The 18,932-nt window shown below is 45.7% G+C and overlaps 1 protein-coding gene across 1 annotated transcript; it reads left to right on the top strand.

Annotated features, from left to right (window-relative positions):
- Positions 1-203: 203 nt before the first annotated feature.
- Positions 204-18,896, top strand: LOC311128371 (tyrosine-protein kinase ABL1-like). Its single transcript, XM_084160487.1, has 11 exons — positions 204-802; positions 4,143-4,307; positions 5,855-6,150; positions 8,656-8,928; positions 11,992-12,076; positions 12,299-12,476; positions 12,865-13,049; positions 13,196-13,348; positions 14,930-15,019; positions 15,331-15,456; positions 15,663-18,896. The coding sequence occupies exons 1-11, from the start codon at positions 718-720 to the stop codon at positions 17,291-17,293; spliced, it is 3,267 nt and encodes a 1,088-aa protein (XP_084016613.1). The 5' UTR covers positions 204-717; the 3' UTR covers positions 17,294-18,896.
- Positions 18,897-18,932: the final 36 nt, after the last annotated feature.

Here is an 18,932-nt window from a genome sequence, read left to right on the forward strand (position 1 = left end):
TCAAGTTTGGTTGTCAACAGAGGTTTCATCTCTCTTTTTGGATGCGTTTTTGGCACACTGGCGTGTTTCTGTTTGTGTTCTTCTTGGTGTGTGTGTGTATAGTGGTTCTCTCCCTCTTTCTTGAGTGTGTGTTGGGGGAGGTGGGAGTGCCCAACCAGCTGATGTCATTCAGTGCAGCAGGCAGATCCTGAAAGAGGCCCTTTGTTGGCAGCCTGTAGCACGAGTGAGTCCCTGTGATTCTCCTGCTAACGGACACACACATACACCCACAGGGGACTGGAGAGGGAATGGCACCATCCGGACTGCCCTACTGCCCACTCAACTGACACATCCGCATGTCCAGCACGCTTTCGGACACCTTTGGGTCGTTTCTGCCTCTTCCGGAGAGGAGCTAACCAAAACCAGAGAGGAAAAAAAAGATGGAGCCGCTTGGACTAGAAAGTTTGTAGACTTTGCTGGCAGCACAGAGTTCGCTTTTCTGTTTGGTGGAAGAGAGGAGAGAAAAGGGGGTAACAGCCAAAGATTCTGAGGAGAAAAGTAGAATCCCTTGTTCCTCAAACTTTTTTGTCTTGTTCTTTTTTCATGTTCTTTGTCTTTTCATGACAGACCACGGAAAATTTAAAACATTTTTCTGTTGATCTGCCGTTGAAAGGAAACCGAAGGGACACTGGGCCGACAAACTAACAGGATTTTTCAAGTGGAAGCGAAAGAAAGCAAATGAAAATGTTGGAGATTTGCCTGAAATTGGTGGGGTGTAAATCTAAGAAAGGCCTCTCGTCCTCCTCCAGCTGCTACTTGGAAGGTAAGAATTTGAGATACTGCTGTAGAGGGGTTGGCATGGGGTATTGGGAGTTTTGTTTTGGGATTGATTCTCAGAGAAAGACAAAGATAGTCAGAGAAAGAAAGGAGAGGACAGTGTAGAGGAGTTGGTTGTGCTGGGCAGGGGGCGAGAAGGTCGAGAGAGGGAGAAGATGAGTCTTCTATCGTTCCTGTGCTCTGGAAAGCGGAGGAGGGGGAGAGCAGGGGGGAGGGAGAGGGAAGCTAGACACACTGGCTCGCAGCAGAGGAAAGAAGGGGGAAAAAAGAGAGGGTGGAGAGAATACAAGGAAATCAGATTCCCGGCTGGGCCCGTTTTACTTTTGTTTATGAGGAGAGAGGATATAATCTAAATCTACGCTTTCCTTTTCACTTTTTGCATTTTGCTAAGATTTACATCTTGTTTATTGCTTTTCTACATTATGAAGTGCAAAGAAAAGTTGATCGGAGTTATAGAGTTTTAAGACTACATGCCTTATAAAGTGTGCCATTGTACTTATTTTCCAAGCCTACGCTCTGCCCTACTTGAAACAAAGATGAGCTAAATGGATTAGCCTGAATCAAAGATTAATGAAATTCTGGGAAATCAGGGGTACATTGAGTTTCAACCGTGAAATTGATTTGTAATGGAATACTGTGAAATGGCCCATGTCACATGCTCCCAGGATTGCGTAAAATAGTCCCGGAACACTTTCCAGCAAAGTGAATGTTGATTAATCTTTCAAACACACCCTTTCATATAACGTTACATACACAAAGATAAAATGGATCAAAAAGAATGTCGAAAGAACAGTCTCTGATTTGGAATCCAGTGTTCTGTATATCTCATAAAAAATGAAGCAATTCTCTCTTTGGAAGAATATCCACTGAATTAATTTGCAAGAGGAAAGTTAACCCCCAATTTACCCTTCTTTCAGTTGTCATTACCAATAGCACCAGTATGTGTGGCTAATTTTTCTGCAGTCAATAAAGCCTAGCAATTTACACCTGTCCCTCTCTGTGTGGCAGGTTCACTCACCCTCATGTTTAATGCCCCAATGTTTGACCTAACCACAGTAGAGCTGAGGGGAGCAAACTAGTCTACAGTGGCACCAGCCACAGAGCCAGATAGGATCTCCAAACAGTGGTTAGACCTCCAGATCTCAGGCTTGATCACCCGTCACAGTTGTCGACAGCCAGGTGATGCAACAGACTCGCCCAAGCGTGGGTTACTTTCCCTCCTTCCAACTTCGCCTTAGGTAGCTTGGCCCTATGTAATAGAACTGAACTGTTTGGATTCTTATGGACCTACGCACTGTGCTTTGATCATTTCTCTCTCTCTGATTATGCTGTCATGCAGTGTATCAGTCTGCTGTCACTCCTCACTAAGAGCAGAGGTATTTGTGGTCAGTAAAATGGACACAGTATCTGTGGGGGGTTGGCTGTTCTAGTGCCCACACACTTATGACCAGTCTATCCCCTCCACCCTCCTCCTCCTCCTCATGTCTTACTCAGTACACTCATTTGTTTATCTACTCTGTTATTTCCTCACTATACAACCTTCGTTTGCCAATGTTTATTCTCCAAAATCAAATAGCTTTTTTTTTCGCGACTTGAATCATATCCTTGGAGTTTAATTGATTTCAGCCGCTCACTTTCAGAAATCAAGCTGTCTTTCCTCATGAGCACCCTTGCACTTGTAGCCTATAGTTAGAAAGATACGGATTCTGAAATGTCATGAATGATTATAGAGTGAGAGACCTTCTTTCTAATCATTGTCTGAATGGTGAAGTTCTTGCTCTGCAATCACACTCCACCGTTAACAGGAGGCCCCTCTACCAGTGTCTCAGTGCTGGGGAGCAGAATGTGTTCAGATGCCTCTATGCTCTTATCACAGACTCCTCAGGAATATTCATCATGCACATCCCTAATCTCTGTCCAGGACCAAGTTAGAGCCCCAGCGCATAGCACCCAGCCTGTCAGCTGTGTGTGGTAACCATGGATTTATTCCATCTCTCTCTCTCAGTGGCTCTCATCACACTATGTGGCCCCACAGTAGATCACAGAATAGCCTACAGCTCTGCATTTCACCATATTGCTCTGTCAGGGCTGTTGGTTTGACATAAGATACAAATAAAGGTCAGAACAATCTCAGTGCTCTGCCAGGGTTCACTATATCACAGCATCCCTGTCTCCTGAATGGAATATTTAGCATAGACTCAGATGGTTAGCCTACTACCAATAGCTCTGTCCTTTCTCTCGGTTATCTCTATGGCCTCAGCAGATGACCAAATGTCTCTCCCTGGCTTTCTCAGGCCTAGTGTCCGAGCTGAGGAGGTGTGTGGTGAGAGGCGCAAGGTGCCGAAACACTTGTGCTGACAGCTGAGCTGGCAACACAATAAAGTCACTGTGTGGGCCGGCTGGGCTGCAGTGTAAATTCCCCATCTATCTCTTCCACTTTCTCTTTCCTTCTCTGTTTCGACCTCTCCTCTGCAACTCTCTCTCTCTCGCTCCAGTTCTGGTAACATTGATGTATCATCCAGATCAACTCTCTCTCTCTCTCGCTCCAGTTCTGGTAACATTGATGTATCATCCAGATCCCTCTCAGGCTCTCAAACTCCCATTATTTGAGAATAATGAGCATAATCTGTGGTTTTAGTGCCTGTAATCTCTTACGGTGTTATTTCAGCCCTTATTGGAAGCTTAACACAGCTAGAATTTCCCTTCTTACTACAACATTGGAGGCAAAGATGGGTCAACTCTTATTGGAGAGTCTTGTTATTGAAAACAAAGTCTTGAAATTGAAAGCAAAGCCGTGGTACTCCAGGAAATGAAAGGTAGGTATTGTAGAGATGGACTATGTTATTGGACTGGTCTTTATTAAAGATCTCAGTTCATATTGCTGCCTTTAATACCATAGTCAAATCACAGCTGCTGTGCAGGCCAGGACAATAGTGCAACCATGAAACTTTTTCTGAGAAACGTTCCTTCGATGTGACGTGGGGAGGTTCTCAATTCTCTGAAGTGTTTTTTTTAAAGAACAGGCAACACATACAGGTGTGAATGACTCTAGTGTTTGTAATGTGTTAGTGTCTGTGTGTGTCCATGGAATAGCCTGAAAACTGAAGCAATGATCATGTCTGTTCTGAAATGCCAGCACATTGAGAATTGCTTTCTCTTATGCCTGTTTCTATGACATGTCTATTTGCTTGATTAGTTGTTGGTTTATTTAACACAGATCTGATCGACTCACTCCCGAGTCCCGATCTCGCTCTTTTCCCCAAAGTCCAATTGTTTAATAAATAAAGACATGTTCTAATGTTGGACATGTCTGTTGTATGTTCCAGAAGCTCTCCAGAGACCAGACTTTGAGCCCCAGGGTCTGTCAGAAGCGGCCCGCTGGAACTCCAAAGAGAACCTGTTGGCAGGACCCAGCGAGAATGACCCCAACCTGTTTGTTGCGCTGTACGACTTTGTGGCCAGTGGGGACAACACTCTCAGCATAACTAAAGGTAAGAGAATGTGTGTGGGTGCGTGTGTGTGTGTGTGTGACAGAAAGTTGCGATCAAATCCATCTAAATTCCTGTCAATTCAGGAATGGAGTTGTGCTACTGTCACTTCAAATGGAACAGTCCTCAGCTCTGCGCTGTGAGTCCGTCTCTGTGAGGGTACATTAGTTTTCCATCCGGACAGCCGTCAGAGAACCGGCTTTGTGCTCTGAAACGATTAACAGTAAAACCGTCCATCATAGCCCAGAGAGCATCAACAGGCTGTGTGAAAATATTCTCTCTGGGCTTATTGTTGTCAGGGACCTGTCTTGGTCATGGGGTCAATGTGCAATACGGCCCTTATCAGCAGCAGATAAACAGGACAGTGTGTGTGTGTGTGTGTGTGAACTGCTTGTGTTTTTATCTTCATTTTAAAATTCTGACTGCGCTGAGATGGGTACAGTGTCCTCTCAGGGGGATGGGGAGGGTTTAGACTGACTGGAAATACACATATTTGCGTCCCGTTCCCTATCTCTCCTTGATTCTCTGCTAGGTCGAAAATATACAGGTTATGACAACGTAAAGATTCCATGCGTCAGTGTTAAAAAATAAAACAAATCATTGGACCAGCGCTGTTGCTAACTGCTAGCGCCGTTGCTAACTAGCATAGCTGGTCCCATTGTAGCAAAGAGCTCTTTCCACTGGAGCGGCTGGAACACAATGCAGCAGCTGCAGCAGGCAGGAGAGAGAAAGAGAGAGAGTTATAGAGGAAGGGATGCAAAAATTCATTTTAAAGACCAGGAAATAAAGAGGCAAAATACGTTATGTAATAAGGCTATCTAAATCATTTGTGTCACTAAGGCTATATAGTGGTAGATTTTATACAGAAGTCTATAAGAACAATTTAATAATTAGGGCTTAAATTAGGGCTTCTTTCTAAACAGGTTGGGTTGGCTTTATACCTTCGTATCTCCAAATTGAAAAGTTTTCCCATTTATTTAGAAGTACAGTTTTCATGTTAATGTTTAAAAATATGTATATTATTAACTAATACACTTTTGCATTAAACTCTCTTGTGAATTGTAGTTTATGATGAGCCGCTATGCTGAGTCTAAAACCAGGATCAGACAGTGGTGACGTCAACCCTGCTAACCCCATGACCAATGGAAGAAAAAAAAACAGTGTCACAATCTGAGTAAACATTACATTAGATACAGTGGATTAACCACTCTGGCTCAGTCTCAGAATAGTGGGGATGTGGCACTTTCATGTTGGTCTATGATGCAACTGGAAAAAAAAGTTAGCATAAGCTCCGCGCAAGTGTAGCCTCAATTGTGTAAAATGTAGAACCTTTAGGATAGTAACTATTCTAGTAATTTAGAGCAACCAACCAACCATTCTATAGCAAGTTTCTTTTACATGTGGCGTTTCTCCTTTAACCAGTAGAAATATACTTGGAGTGGTGTCTATATAAACCGCCTGCCATACTTCTAAAAGGTCTCGCCTGTAGTGTAGATTCCCCCTGTAGTTTCCCTGATTTCACCCTAATGGCATGTCCACCCGTGCTGCAGGAGAGAAGCTGCGAGTCCTGGGTTACAACCATAATGGGGAGTGGTGTGAGGCGCAGACCAACCACGGCCAGGGCTGGGTGCCCAGTAACTACATCACCCCGGTCAACAGCCTAGAGAAGCACAGCTGGTACCATGGGCCTGTGTCGCGCAACGCTGCAGAGTACCTGCTCAGCTCAGGTATCAACGGCAGCTTCCTGGTCAGGGAGAGTGAGAGCAGCCCCGGGCAGAGGTCCATCTCACTTCGCTACGAGGGACGCGTCTACCACTACAGGATCAACACGGCCTCCGACGGGAAGGTGAGGATATACAGTACACACCGATAATATGCGGGACACACACACACACCTCCTACCTCTACTCTATCGCATCACCACAGCACATCTTCATATGTAAAGGTGCCCAGAGACCAGTGGTGTAAAGTACTTAAGTAAAAACACTTGAAAGTACTACTTTTTGGGGGGTATCTGTACTTTACTTTACTATTTATATTTTTGACTACTTTTGCTTCACTACATTCCTAAAGAAAATTATGTACTTTTTACAGCATACTTTTTCCCTGACTCCCAAAAGTACTCGTTACATTTTGAATGCTTAGCAGGACAGGAAAAGGGTCTAATTCACACACTTATCAAGATAACATCCCTGGTCATCCCTACTGCCTCTGATCTGGCGAACTCACTAAGCACATGCTTAATTTGTAAATGATGTCTGAGTGTTGGAGTGGGCCTCTGACTATCTGTAAATGATGTCTGAGTGTTGGAGTGTGCCTCTGACTATCTGTAAATGATGTCTGAGTGTTGGAGTGTGCCTCTGACTATCTGTAAATGATGTCTGAGTGTTGGAGTGTGCCTCTGACTATCTATAAATTAAAAAACAAAAGAAAATGGTGCCGTATGGTTTGCTTAATATAAGGAATCTGAAATGATTTATACTTTTGATACTTAAGAATATTTTAGCAATTACATTTACTTTTGATACTTTTACTCAAGTAGGATTGTACTGGGCGACTTTTACTTGAGTCATTTTCTATTAAGGTATCTTTACTTTTACTCAAGTATGACAATTGGATACTTTTCCCACCATTGCCAGAGACCTATGTCCCCAAGTCCTAAACAGCCAGCGGTTTTACCTCTCTCTCTGGTTAAGTGATTATCGTAGGCAGCTGTAAGTGGCCTGACTGTCTCACTGAGCTCCTCTGGTTATACAGCCCATTAAACTGTGGCCAAGGCAGACAGTGGGCTTTAGTGGAGGTCTCCACAGAGCAGCTTATTGTACCCCCTCTGGGAAAGGCTAATTTAGAGAGGACACGGCAGGTCTGGAACTGGTTAAGGTTAGAGGCCTACATTCCAACCCTCTAAAATGGCCTCTCCTCTCCTTCATGACCACTGACCTCAATAGATACCAGAAAGATGCTGGGGACCAAATCCAGGTGAAGATACAGGGAATGGAAAAATCGGTACCTAATAGTTCATTGTTAACTTAGTATATTTTCAGCTCGATCATCGTTCATTGCAGAAGCCTGTCCGCTTGAAGGAAAGGAGGCCGTATATGACTATTGGGACACACCCTGCTATTGTGCTACACCAACCGTTATTAGTGGTCAGGAGGAATGGAGACGGAGAAAGAAGTCGTATGAGTATTAGGATAGTCAGTCTGCCAGCTGTCTTCGCCCCTCTCTTGACCCAGCTGTCTGTCGGGCCAGCTGAGGTAAACCACCTCTGCAGGAGAGCTGCCATCCTTTCTATGTCATATGCATCCCAGCATTCCTCACTGCACAGAGGTGAGCGAGTGGAATGGCATGCACGAGAGGAATGCTCCAAACGACCTCTGTTCCCCACTAGACAAAGACAGACCAGCGCACACATACAAACACGCACACGTAGACAAAATGACAGACACACACACAGACCAATCTCCCACCCTTCCTACCCCCTGCAGTTCCTCTATCTCCCACTGTGTTCACATTCAGCCATCTGGAATGCAGACTTTTCCAATATCTGTACCTCTCCTGTCTGTGGAACACTCCTCATATCACCCCCACACAACACAGACTCTGTGATTGACAGTATTCTGATCCGCCCAGATTCTTGTGATAATGAAATCGAGCTCCTGCTGGGATGGTTTTTACTGAGACAGGCCCTGATAAGTGGTCAAGTTGGAGCTTTAAGCTGAATGTGAGGTAGTTGAACAACGGAACAGGCCTCTTTATTGTTCAAGACCTTCAGATGCTGCTCTTTTCAGGTTCTTTCACGACCTACCTACTCAGTCAGTACCTACCTACATTATCTCCATTTACATTCTGTTAAACTCTGAAAGTCCATCCATTTGTGAAGCTAGGAAGAGTACAGAATGTTTCCAGAGTGGAACAGTAGATACAAGCACACTGAACACAGGATCTGGGACTGAGGTCTTATATAAGACATGGACAATGGAAAAGACTGTGTTCAGTCAGCCTTGACCAATATCTCCCGCCAGAGATCATCTGCTGCTGGAAAGTGCTTTTCTTGCTCTCAATGCTTCTTGAGCGTGCTGCTTTTCCACATGTTATCATATCCAGCCAGTTCAGTTGGTTCATATTACAGAATATTTGATCTGTCCTCTTTGGTGTTAATTTATTAGACACTTGAATGTAAAGTTACCTATTTAACGTCTGTAACTAGCTGGATTTAAACCCTTAACTCCAGTGTTGCTCCTACCAACCTAACCACTCACTCCCAAGGTCATTGAATCTCCTTCCTGTTATGGGCTTAAGTCATACAATCTAAACTCGAAATGGCCTCTTCCCTCCTCCCTTTCCCCAGCTATACGTGTCGTCTGAGAGTCGATTCAACACCCTGGCAGAGCTGGTTCACCACCACTCTACGGTAGCCGACGGCCTCATCACCACGCTACACTACCCGGCACCCAAACGCAACAAGCCCACCATCTATGGCGTGTCACCCAACTATGACAAGTGGGAGATGGAGCGCACCGACATCACCATGAAGCACAAGCTGGGCGGGGGCCAGTACGGAGAGGTCTATGAGGGGGTCTGGAAGAAGTACAGCCTCACCGTGGCCGTCAAGACCCTCAAGGTACAGTGAGGGGGAAAAAAGTATTTGATCCCCTGCTGATTTTGTACGTTTGCCCACTGACAAAGACATGATCAGTCTATAATTTTAATGGTAGGTTTATTTGAACAGTGAGAGAGAATAACAACAACAAAATCCAGAAAAACGCATGTCAAAAATTTTATGAATTGATTTGCATTTTAATGAGGGAAATAAGTATTTGACCCCTCTGCAAAACATTACTTAGTACTTGGTGACAAAGCCCTTGTTGGCAATCACAGAGCTCAGACGTTTCTTGTAGTTGGCCACCAGGTTTGCACACATCTCAGGAGGGATTTTATCCCACTCCTCTTTGCAGATCTTCTCCAAGTCATTAAGGTTTCGAGCCTGACGTTTGGCAACTCGAACCTTCAGCTCCCTCCACAAATTTTCTATGGGATTAAGGTCTGGAGACTGGCTAGCCCACTCTAGGACCTTAATGTGCTTCTTCTTGAGCCACTCCTTTGTTGCCTTGGCCGTGTGTTTTGAGTCATTGTCATGCTGGAATACCCATCCACGAGGGAAGGAGGTTCTCACCCAAGATTTGACGGTACATGGCCCCGTCCAAAGGTCCCTTTGATGCGGTGAAGTTAGGGTTAGGGTTAACCCTAACTTCAGACGGGCCTGTATATGTGCTTTCTTGAGCAGGGGGACTTTGCGGGCGCTGTAGGATTTCAGTCCTTCACGGCGTAGTGTGTTACCAATTGTTTTCTTGGTGACTATGGTCCCAGCTGCCTTGAGATCATTGACAAGATCCTCCCGTGTAGTTCTGGGCTGATTCCTCACCGTTCTCATGATCATTGCAACTCTGCGTATAATCGCACCAACTGTTGTCACCTTCTCACCAAGCTGCTTGGCGATGGTCTTGTAGCCCATTCCAGCCTTGTGTAGGTCTACAATCTTGTCCCTGACATCCTTGGAGAGCTCTTTGGTCTTGGCCATGGTGGAGAGTTTGGAATCTGATTGATTGATTGCTTCTGTGGACAGGTGTCTTTTATACAGGTAACAAGCTGAGATTAAGAGCACTCCCTTTAAGAGTGTGCTCCTAATCTCAGCTTGTTACCTGTATAAAAGACACCTGGGAGCCAGAAATCTTTCTGATTGAGAGGGGGTCAAATACTTATTTCCCTCATTAAAATGCAAATCAATTTATAACATTTTTGACATGCGTTTTTCTGGATTTTGTTGTTGTTATTCTCTCTCTCACTGTTCAAATAAACCTACCATTAAAATTATAGACTGATCATTTCTTTGTCAGTGGGCAAACGTACAAAATCAGCAGGGGATCAAATACTTTTTTCCCTCACTGTACACGTTTTAGGGGGTTTGTTGGGAGTCTAGGGAGTGAGATTGAACCATAAGAATGAGTTGATGACAATATTTTTTTCTTGTCACATACCGGATAGGTGGAGTGAAATGTGTTGTTTTACAGGTGCCAATGGAGCAAATTAGCGTTAAGTGCCTTGCTCAAGGGCACATCGGCACCTGCCACCCTAATGTAGTGTAGTAGTCAATATTGTCTTTAGTAGTTAATTTTTTGTGTATTTTTCTATTGTATTTTTTGTAGTAGTTAATAGTGCAGTAGTCAATATTGTTTGTTAGCTGCTTGAGGTCTTAGGCAGTTGGAAAATAACAGTGGTGTTTCAGATGGTGTGATGGAAACTGAGTCTGGAAACTGTGCTGAGTATACAACCACCTGGTGGCACATAGGTGTAGAACAGAGGACCCCTGTTTTAGACATCTGCTATGCAAACACACTTATTGTAAAGCTTCTATAGGTATTTCCATGTAGAAACATGTAAAGCTAGCAATGCGTATAGTCTACAGTGCCGTCAGAATAAATATTCAACCCCTTTCTTATGGCAAACCTAAATAAGTTCAGGAGTAAAAATTTGCTGAACAAGTCACATAAGTTGCATGGACTCAATCTGTGTGCAATAATAGTGTTTAACATGATTTGTTTTATGACTACCTCATCTCTGTACCCCACACATTCAATTATCTGTAAGGTCCCTCAGTCGAGCAGTGAATTTCAAACACAGATTCAACAACAAAGACCAGGGAGGTTTTCCAATGCCTCGCAAAGAAGGGCACCTATTGGTAGATGGGTATAAAAAAAAAAACCTGACATTGAATATCCCTTTGAGCATGGTGAAATTATTATTTACACTTTGAATGGTGTATCAATACACCCAGTCACGACAAAGATACAGGTGTCTTTCCTAACTCAGTTACCGGAGAGGAAGGAAGCTGCTCAGGGTTTTCACCATGAGGCCAATGGTGACTTTAAAACAGTTACAGAATTTAATGGCTGTGATAGGAGAAAACTGAGGATGGATCAACAACATTGTAGTTACTCCACAATACTAACCTAATTGACAGAGTAAAAAGAAGGAAGCCTTTACAGAATACAAATATTCCAAAACATGCATCCTGTTTGCATTAAAGTAATACTGCAAATGTGGCAAAGCAAGTAACTTTTGTCCTGAATATAAAGTGTTATGTTTGGGGCAAATCCAATACAACACAGTACAGAGTACCACTGCATATTTTCAAGCATGGTGGTGGCTGCATCGTGTTATGGGTTTGCTTGTAATCATTAAGGAATGGGGAGTTTTTCAGGCAAAATCCTAGAGGATAACCTGGTTGAGTCTTCTTTCCACCAGACACTGGGAGATTAATTTACCTTTCAGCAGGACAATAACCTAAAAGACAAGACCAAATCTACACTGGAGTTGCAGTGAATGTTCCTGAGTGGTCGAGTTACAGTTTTGACTTTAATCTACTTGAAAATCTATGGCAAGACCTGAAAATGGTTGTCTAGCAATGATCAGCAACCAATTTGACAGCGCTTGAAGAATTGTTTTAAGAATAATGTGCAAATATTTTACAATCCATTTTGAATTCAGGCTGTATCACAACAAAATTTGGAATAAGTCCAGGGGTATGAATACTTTCTGAAGGCACTGTAGATGTAGCTAGCTGTTTTGAATTTATTTTCACCTGGTGTGTGTGGTTGGCCCTCTGGCCCTGTTCTCACCCACTCAGGAGGACACCATGGAGGTGGAGGAGTTCCTAAAGGAGGCTGCTGTCATGAAGGAGATCAAACACCCCAACCTGGTACAGCTACTGGGTGAGTTACTGGATTATGTCTCAGGCTGCGTCTCAAATAGCACCTTATTCCCTTTATCTTTAACCAGGGTCCATAGGGCTCTGGTCAAAAGTAGTGCACTATATATAGAATAGGGTGCCATTTGGGATGCATCCTCACTCTTAATTGTGTCTCTTCCTGAAATGCCACACTACTGCCATTGTCAGTGCTGTAACTAACTCTGCCTCTCTCTCTCTCTGCCAGGCGTGTGCACGCGAGAGCCCCCATTCTACATCATCACAGAGTTCATGACCCACGGCAACCTGCTGGACTACCTGAGGGAGTGTAACAGGGAGGAGGTGAACGCTGTGGTGCTGCTCCACATGGCCACGCAGATCTCCTCCGCCATGGAGTACCTGGAGAGGAAGAACTTCATCCACAGGTGAGACACGACACTAGCTTAACCTCCTCAGTTTCTCTCTCTCTCTCTTCCCATGTCTTCCCTTTCACTAACCTCTCCTGCCCCTCACTCTTGCCCATCAATTGTCCTCCCCTCCCCCAGACAGAGATATCATATGTGCGCTGTTGCTGTGAGATTGACTTTGCCCCAGCATGTTTTATGATGGCCTAGAAGATATGATTTATGTCCTCTCGTCGATTCCCCAATTTGCTTTAAATTGTCAAGCTTGTTGAGACTCAGCTTCTTGCTCAGGTGCACACGCAACAGCCAACACTTAAAGACATAGATATTAGAAGAGAATTGCCATCCTAAAGAAATACATAGTACTGCCTTTGACACCATGCTCCTCTGTCTTCGCTCTGTGCTCCAGGGACCTGGCAGCCCGTAACTGTCTGGTGGGGGAGAACCACCTGGTGAAGGTGGCAGACTTTGGGCTGAGCAGGCTGATGACGGGGGACACGTACACGGCCCACGCTGGGGCTAAGTTCCCCATCAAGTGGACCGCCCCGGAGAGCCTGGCCTACAACAAGTTCTCCATCAAATCTGACGTCTGGGGTGAGTTTGAAGATGACACAGTAACTCAATGACAAATGTATTTCTGTTATTTAGAATGACTTATATCATTATGATTACAATGAATGTAGTCCTGTTTTGGCATGCAAATAGACTCATCTCTGTACTTTGTTATCCCAAACTCCCAGCGTTCGGAGTGTTGCTGTGGGAGATCGCCACCTATGGGATGTCTCCGTACCCTGGCATAGACCTGTCCCAGGTGTATGAGCTCCTAGAGAAGGACTACCGCATGGACCGGCCGGAGGGCTGCCCAGAGAAGGTCTACCAGCTCATGAGGGCCTGTGAGTACACATACATCTGTCTATGGCTAAATGGCACAGCCTTGCTTTAGCCCGTCATTTCCTAATTATTTTCTGACTACCTTCATCATGTTTTGTTTGTGTAATGTCTACTGGAATGAAGTCATTGAGTGCTCAATGACAAACTATACTGAACAACAATATAAATGCAACATGTAAAGTGTTGGTCCCATGTTTCATGAGCTGAAATAAAAGATCCCAGAGATGTTCCATAAGCACAAAAAGCTTATTTCTCTCACATTTTGTGAACACATTTGTTGACATCCCTGTTAGTGAGCATGTATCCTTTGCCAATATAATCCATCCACCTGACAGGTGTGGCATATCAAGAAGCTAATTAAACAGCATGATCATTACACAGGTGCCCCTTGTGCTGGGGACAAAAAAGCCACTCTAAAATGTGCAGTTCTGTCACACAACACAATGCCACAGATGTCACAAGTTTTGAGGGGGCATGCAGTTGGCATGCTGACTGCAGAAATGTCCACCAGAGATGTTGCCAGTGCACTGAATGTTAATTTCTCTACCATAAGCCGCCTCCAACGTCATTTTAGAGAATATGGCAGTACGTCCAACCGGGCCTCACAACCACAGACTACGTGTATGGCGTCGTGTGGGGGAGCGATTCGCTGATGTCAAAGTTGTGAACAGAGTGCCCCATGGTGGCGGTGGGGTTATGGTATGGGCAGGCATAAGCTACAGACAACGAACACAATTGGATTTTATCGATGGCAATTTGAATGCACAGAGATACCGTGACGAGATCCTGAGGCCCATTGTCATGCCATTCATCCCCTGCCATCACCTCATGTTTCAGCATGATAATGCACGGCCCCATGTCGCAAGGATCTGTACACAATTCCTGGAAGCTGTAAATGTCCCAGTTCTTCCATGGCTTGCATACTCACCAGACATTGTCACCCATTGAGCACGTTTGGGATGCTCTGGATCGACGTGTACGACAGCGTGTTCCACTTCCCGCCAATAGTGTGGGACAACATTCCACAGGCCACAATCAACAGCCTGGTCAACTCTATTTATTGTATTCTGCATTGTTGGGAAGGGCCCATAAGTAAGTATACACTGTTAGTATACACCTGTTGTTTACGAAGCATGTGGCATAATAATTTTTATTTGAATATCGTTTTTGAGTGACGTTTTTCTTTAACGTTAGCTACTGTAGCACTAGTTGGCTATACCTTCGCCAAAACTCCAGTTCCTTCCAATATCCAGCAACTTCGCACAGCCATTGAAGAGGAGTGGGGAAACATTCCATAGGCCCAAATTAACAGCCTGATCAACTCTATGTGAAGGAGATGTGTCGCGCTGCATGAGGCAAATGGTGGTCACATCAGATACTGACTGGTTTTCTGATCCACGCCCCTACCTTTTTTTTAAGGTATCTGTGACCAACAGATGCATATCTGTATTCCCAGTCATGTGAAATCCATAGATTAGGGCCTAATTTATTTATTTCAATTGACTGCTTTCCACATTTATATCATGCAGACAGTTTTCTGACTGGTACCAAACCTCATTTCCTGTTCTCTCCCTATCTCCCAGGCTGGAAGTGGAACCCTGCGGAGCGGCCTTCCTTTGCTGAGATCCACCAGGCCTTTGAGACCATGTTTCAGGAGTCCAGCATCTCTGATGGTGAGAACATCCGTATCATGTCACAATTACACACGTTATAGCTGAATTGAAGACAACTATAACTCTTCAATTTGAGGTATTATCTGTAGGTTGTGTGCTAGAGTTGCTAAGACATCCAACCAGATTGAGAGAGAATAGCTTTTAAGCACTTCCAGACAAGATTTGGGTCAGTACTCTTTCAGTTTAGAGGAGTTGATTTTCCATCTGTTTTCCAGGTGCTGTACTCGTGGTTTAGGGGTTATAAGAGTAAGAAGTAGGTTAATACACAGTCTCTGATGCTGTTGTGTGTGTGTGTGTTTGTCATGTGACAGAGGTGGAGAAGGAGCTGGGAAAGAAAGGGAAGAAGGTGATGCTGGGCCCCATCCAGCAGGCTCCACAGCTGCCCACCAAGACCAGGACCCTCCGTAGGAACGTAGACCGAGATGGAGACAGCCCTGGTGAGACTCACCTAACGTACCCCTCTAATCAAAGCAGTGCACCGTTAAGTGTTTTTAACCCATATTTAACAGATGCCAAAAGAGCTTTGGGACAATTTATTGTTGTTTTTTCTACTATATTTTTGATACTAGTGTTTTCTGATGATGTTGCTGTGTTGTGTTTTTCAAACAACTGATGATTTGCATGTCTATGTGTGTTCACCCAGATGCTCTGGAGCCAGAGGTGGCCGTGTCCCCCATGCTCCCCAGGAAAGAGCGTCCGTTCCTGGACAGCAACCTGAACGAGGACGACCGCCTCCTGCCCAAAGACAAGGACAAGTCCCGCAACAGCCTCTTCAACCTCATCAAGAAGAAGAAGAAGACGGCGCCCGCCCCGCCCAAACGCAGCAGCTCTTTCAAGGAGATGGACGGACACCCGGAGAGACGGGGGCTGGCGCCCGACCACCGAGACAACGACTTTAACAACGGCTCTTTCAGTGATACACATACCAACGACCCCAACAAGTTTCTGGGTGCGAACAACAACGGGGCAGGGGGTATTACCAACGGGGCGCCCACCTACCCGGGCCCCCTGTTCCCCCCGCATCATGCCAGGAAGAAGTGTACGCCGGTGGTGCCCAGTGTAGGAGGTAAGACTAGCACCACTCCACCCAGCGAGGAGGATATAGTGTCTAACTCTAAACGTTTCCTGCGCTCCTCCTCGGCCTCCAGCATGCCCCCAGGCTCGGATCGCACTGAGTGGAAGTCCGTCACGCTGCCCCGCGACCTGCACAAAGGCCATTTTGACTCGGGCACCTTTGGGGGCAAGCCCGCCCTCCCCCGCAAGAGGGCCAACGAGAAGCCAGAGATCAGCATCCCTCGCATGGGCACCCTCACCCCCCCACCCCGCCTGCCCAAGAAGACAGAGGACCCGTCGGATGAGGTGTTTAAGGACGCTGAGTCCAGCCCCCAGACCCTGACGCCCAAGCTTGGTAGGAGGCTTCCAGGGCAGGGGCTGGACAGCTCCAAGACCAGCGCCCTGCAGGCCGAGCTGCTCAAGCCCAACGTGTTTCCCGCTCTGGGGGCAGCCGGGGATGAGTGCAGGGCCCGCCGCCACAAACACAACCTGGACTCCTCCGGCCCCAGGGAGAAAGGGAAGTTCCAGAAGCCCAAGCCTGCTCCCCCTCCACCCCCGCCCTCTAGCACAAAGTCAGGCAAGATCTCCCGCAGCCCCACTCAGGAGCTCCCCTCCCCCACAGACACCAAAGCCAAGGCTTCAGAGTCCCACCACCCATCCAGCCCCAGTGACCAAGCTCGCGCTCCCCTGGAGGGCCACAAGAAACTCAGCCTCAGCACCTCCTCTAAACCACAGCCGTCAAAGACCTCTTCCTCAGTGTCTGGCTCCACCTCCAGCCCCCTGGGCTTCTCCTCCCTCACCTCCCCAGGAGATCAGACCTCTCCCACAGCCTTCATCCCCCTCATGAACACCCGCCGCTCCCTGAGGAAGACGCGTGCGCCCCCAGAGCGCCAGCCCAACTCGGCCATCACCAGGGAGATGGTCCTGGAGGGCACGGAGCTGCTACGCACCGCCATCGGACGCAACTCTGAGCAGACTGGTAGCCACAGCGCCGTACTGGAGGCGGGCAAGAACCTGTCCAAGTACTGCGTGAGCTACGTGGAGTCCATCCAGCAGATGAGGAACAAGTTTGCCTTCCGCGAGGCCATCAACAAGCTGGAGAGCAGCCTGCGCGAGCTGCAGATCTGCCCTGCTGCCACCGGGGGAGCCAGCGGAGCACAGCAGGACTTCAGCAAACTGCTCTCGTCTGTCAAAGAGATCAGTGACATCGTTCAGAGGTAGCTGAGAGGAGGCCACACTGACTGAAAAAAAACCCAGCTGAACCTAACCTCCCTTAATGTAATGTTCCACGGTCGTGTCTCCTCGACCGTGGTCATGCTGAACTCACATTGAGGTGGAGGGCAGGGCATGCTACAGTGCCACAGGACAGTTTGAGCATGATGCACACCTTGGAGAAATATACTTTATGCAGCCTTACAGGATGTCGGAGGACACTTCAAACTCTAAAGACTGTGTTTACTATGCTCGATGAGTTTTTCCTCGTGTTTTGTCTGAAAGCCTTAACTACGAATGCAAGTTCAATTTGGCCTTAACCAGAGAGGCCTGGGCCCAATTCTGCATCATGTCACCTTTTCATCAATCATTTTCTATATGATCATGTCTTTTTTTATGACACTATAGACAAAAAGCATATCACATTCTTTCCTTTACTGTCAGTGTTTTACATTTGGCAGAGTTGCCAATGTGCCACAAACTTAAAGCCTCATATGGCTGAGGATGCCTTCCAGCTCTGTGGAGACTGAAACAGCCAAAGCGTGCACACGTATTGTTTCCATCCAGAAGTAATGGGGAGTGTCTGGAAGTGCACATTGTCTCTCCACCTCATTTTGGTAGTCACCTCATCTACCTTTTTTCCCTCAGCTTGGCAGATCTCTGTGGTGTGATATGAATGGTGAAGATATGACTGTGTCAGTATTGAGTTTGAATGGATGCTAATAGCACTGTGCCATAGAGGAAATAAGCAAAGTGGGCAGGAAGACTACCTGGGAACATTTTTGCTTCTGTGCACAAGATCTGAATAAAGAGTGCCTTAAAAACACTATCAATGTAATTCCCCAAAGCCAAACTAAAACAGAGCAATATAGCCTTACAAATACTTCCGTGGATGAGGAAAATTGTAATGTCTATTCTTCAGGCACATCAGACTGTCCTATTCCATACTGAACACTACTGGAGAGGGACCAGGGTGCAGGACCAGGAAACTCCAACTTAACTCTGAATGTTGTTTCCATCTTGTCTTCTTGACTGACTGTTTTATTACACTCAACGCACACCACTTACAAACCTCACAAAAGCCTTCTATAGTTGGATGGCCATCAGAGATCCTCTGTTGGCTCAATGGATGGAGGACATCACTTGCTTTGTCTTATGAGAAACTGACCATTGTTGATTATAGGAGTTATTTCTTACCAAACCAATGAAATGCCACTGTGTAGTCAGGGGGGGAATGACTAAGATGTTCCTTTGTGTTTTTTCTACTTCTCTCGTTTTAAATAATGCATTTGTTTTCAGTATTAGTTTGTGCTGTTCCCCACACCCTTGCCCTGTCTGACTGCGATGCCTGAGGATGAAATCAACCACAAGCTGCCTTTACTTCAACATGGTACTGTTCAATGTTGATTCATTGTTCATGTATTTTTTATCCCCCCCCCCCCCCATAAAAATCATGCCACTACTTTGATTTTTTTTTTGTATCCGAGCCGCCTCACCATTTTGTAGACTCATTTTGCTCTCCTTTGTAAATACATTTTCTTTCTCTTTTCGTGTAACCATGGTGCAATTTGTTGCATTAAAATGCAAAGCAATTTTGCTACTTGAAACTCAATTGCCTCTGTTCATACTTCAGTTACATTTTTACATG

This window comes from Coregonus lavaretus (genome assembly GCF_964263955.1).
Source record: "Coregonus lavaretus genome assembly, chromosome: 4".
Lineage (NCBI taxonomy): Eukaryota > Metazoa > Chordata > Actinopteri > Salmoniformes > Salmonidae > Coregonus > Coregonus lavaretus.

Excerpts from the sequence above, each read along its gene's own strand:
- LOC311128371 (XM_084160487.1), top strand. The coding sequence starts at position 718 with ATGAAAATGTTGGAGATTTGCCTGAAATTGGTGGGGTGTAAATCTAAG. Across the intron at positions 6,151-8,655 it reads ACACGGCCTCCGACGGGAAG|CTATACGTGTCGTCTGAGAG; the intron begins GTGAGGATATAC and ends CCCTTTCCCCAG. Across the intron at positions 13,349-14,929 it reads CTACCAGCTCATGAGGGCCT|GCTGGAAGTGGAACCCTGCG; the intron begins GTGAGTACACAT and ends CCTATCTCCCAG.